The sequence below is a fragment of the Aegilops tauschii genome, chromosome 7 (assembly GCF_002575655.3).
Source record: "Aegilops tauschii subsp. strangulata cultivar AL8/78 chromosome 7, Aet v6.0, whole genome shotgun sequence".
Classification (NCBI taxonomy): domain Eukaryota; kingdom Viridiplantae; phylum Streptophyta; class Magnoliopsida; order Poales; family Poaceae; genus Aegilops; species Aegilops tauschii.
The window spans coordinates 197,786,947-197,789,845 of record NC_053041.3 but is presented as its reverse complement, the minus strand read 5'-3'; the positions used below and the strand labels follow the sequence as shown (position 1 = coordinate 197,789,845).

The 2,899-nt window shown below is 50.2% G+C and overlaps 1 protein-coding gene across 1 annotated transcript; it reads right to left on the bottom strand.

The window, feature by feature from the left end:
* Positions 1–545: 545 nt before the first annotated feature.
* LOC109784869 (uncharacterized) lies at positions 546–2,674 on the bottom strand. The gene has a single exon (XM_020343480.4). It carries the CDS (start codon positions 2,593–2,595, stop codon positions 700–702), a length of 1,896 nt encoding a protein of 631 aa, XP_020199069.1. The 5' UTR covers positions 2,596–2,674; the 3' UTR covers positions 546–699.
* Positions 2,675–2,899: the final 225 nt, after the last annotated feature.

Genomic DNA, 2,899 nt, shown 5'->3' with positions numbered 1-2,899 from the left:
TCAAGCATCTGAAGAATCCAATGATGCCAAAATTGCTTCTCTGGTAAAAATATCCAGGAAATATATTTGCTGCCACTGCTCACACTTTACATGCTCCATATTATTGATGCATCCAAAGGAAAGAAATGTTTTTACTTGCTTTACTAAGAAGTACATGTGGTAGAGGATTGATGAGAGATACAGATTCTAATATGGTGAAAGCACTGTTATTATACAACAGTACACATAAAACTAGTTCAGCATTTGTAGAGCGAATGTCAAGGCAATCATTTAATAATAACCATTGATTTTTATAATATATTTTGAACTTAAGACAAGTCATAACAATATAGTATGGTCAAAACTTGCAAGCAACCCCATCAGCTCTAGGAAGAAGAGACAGAGTCAGAAACAAATAGGTCAAGCACAACAGAAGATGAAGGACAAGTGATACTCATAAAGGTCTGGCAAAAGCATCACCATAGAACAAATATATTTCTCATATAGGCTTAAGGGCATGCAGATAGGGAGACGAGGAGGTTGGAAATTCTCGAAAACAAGCATAATGATTAATAGCTATCACTTTATTGTGTCAAAATCTTGATATGAATGAATGAGTTAGTACCACAATATTACAGCGTACAACAAATGGAGTTCAGAAAAACTCAAGCAAGTGTGTGCTCCTATAGTATTATCAAGAAATCATTGAGAAAAAAATCCTCAGAACCTCCAAATCTCATCCCAACATTTGTCAATCACTCTCCAAACCCTCTTCCGCCGGCAAACACCTCTGACCACCATCTCCAAAATGGCAGCCTCTGGCACAATATACTTAGCCAGCATCACCATCATGACCTCCGCAGCTGCCTTATTCCTTTTTCTATTGCATAACCTCAACACTAGGCCCTCTAAGAACTCCCTCCCTTTACCCTGTCCAACCTCAATCTCCCGCAAGAAGGTATTGCAGGTCACTGTGTCTGGATCACAACCATGGTCAAGCATCTGGTTAAGTAAGTCCATTGCCCTAGGAAGGTCCTTCGCCCTGAGCAACCCATCAAGCAATACATTATAACAGATAACATCTGGATCAGCATCACCCCTTGCCAACATGTCATAGAACAGTCGTAGACCGCCATCTACCATCCCAGAAGCACACAAGCCCTTGATCATGGAAGTATAAGCAATTGTATCGGGTGCACAGCCACGACCAAGCATGTGCTTCCAGACCATCATAGCATCCTTTGATTTCCCTACATTGCACAATCCACTGATCAATATGCTATAAGTAACAGCATTTGGTGTGCACCCAGCACTTAGCATTTCCTCCCAGATAGAAAGAGCCTGTGCTGAATCTCCAATTTGGAAATATCCCCGAACCATCGAGCTATAAGTCATGATATTTGGCATACATTTTGCCTCAACCATCTCTTCAAATAACAGTTCGGCCTTAATCATCTTCCCACACCGGGCAAAGCCATCAATCATCGCCGAATACAAAACAATGTTCGGCCTTACACCAGTTGCTACCATTGTGTCCCACATTGTTGATGCCCTATCGACCTCTCCTGACTTGCAAAACCCAGTGATGACGGGCGAGAACACAAACTCGTTAGGTGCAAGACCCTTCTTCCTCATTTCTTCAGTCACCTTCCATGCATCCTCCAGTTTTCCACACCTCACTAGTCCATCTACAACTGCCCCATACGTCATCACAGTTGGCGTCACCTCCTCCCTCTCCATTCTCCTCATGACCCCCATTGCGGCGCTGGCCCTGCCGCAGACCAACAATCCATGCAGCAGCACATTGTATGTTGCTGCCGACGGCACGCAGCCCTTCAGCTGCATAAAAGAAAACAGCTTGGCCGCGCCTGTAACATCTCCGGCACGCAGCATTGCACTCAGCACAGGATTAAATGCCTCAGCGGCCACCGCCCCATCCACCACCATCTCGTGCACCAGCGCCACAGCATCATCAACCCGCCCTGCATCCGCGAGAGCAGACACGACCGTGGAATATGTGAACTTATCCGGCGGAAGTTTCCACCCTGGAATGCTCTCGTGCAGAACGCGTAAGGCGATTTCAAGATAGAGCCGGTGGTTCCTTGGGACCAGAGAGAAGCAAACGCACTTGAGGAGGAGGTTGAAGGAAAGGAGTGTGGGGGCGAGGCGGGGAAAGCGGCGGAGCGAGTGGAAGAAGAAGGCGGGGAGAAGGTGCGGGGGGAGGGGGAATCGGAGGAGGGCGGAGTTGAATGAATGATGGGTGGTGGCGGCGGAGGTGGGCGGGCGGAGGAAGAGGCGGAGCGCGAGGAGCGGCCGGGGCGAGCGGGAGAGGGCGGCGACGAGGTGGGGGAAGATGTGCGGGGAGGCGTCAGCGGGCAGGCGGTGGAGGAAGCCGAGGACGGAGGAGACGGAGGGGCTGGGGGAATGAGCGAGCGAGCGCGCGACGGAGAGGAGGGTGGGCGCGCCGGCGGCGGGGAAGAGCTCGTCGGCGAGGGGGGATTCGTCGTCGGAGGATGAAGAGACGAAGGAGTCGGAGTGAGAGAAGCGGGCGGCGGCGTAGAAGGGTGGCTTGGGGATGAGGCGTCGTAGGGGGAGAGGGGAGGTGGGGGAGGGCATAGGGGGAGGAGAAGCATGGCGGAGGGTGGGCGGCGGGGTTTAGGGGAAGGGGCGGCGGGGAAGAAGCATTGGGCTGGGCATTTCGGCAAACCCTCGCTCGCACTAGGGTTTACATAGAGTTTGCTATAGTGAACGATGGACGGAGCTTCGGTGAGGCACCTACCTTTGGGTCTATGACAGGTGGGCCAGCCACCTGTTAGGCCCACCTGTCATAGTCCCAAAGGCAGGTGCAACGTCCTTGAACGATACTACACCATTATAGTATTGTCATTCTGTAGTCCCTTCGTTTTTTTTACATTTTTTC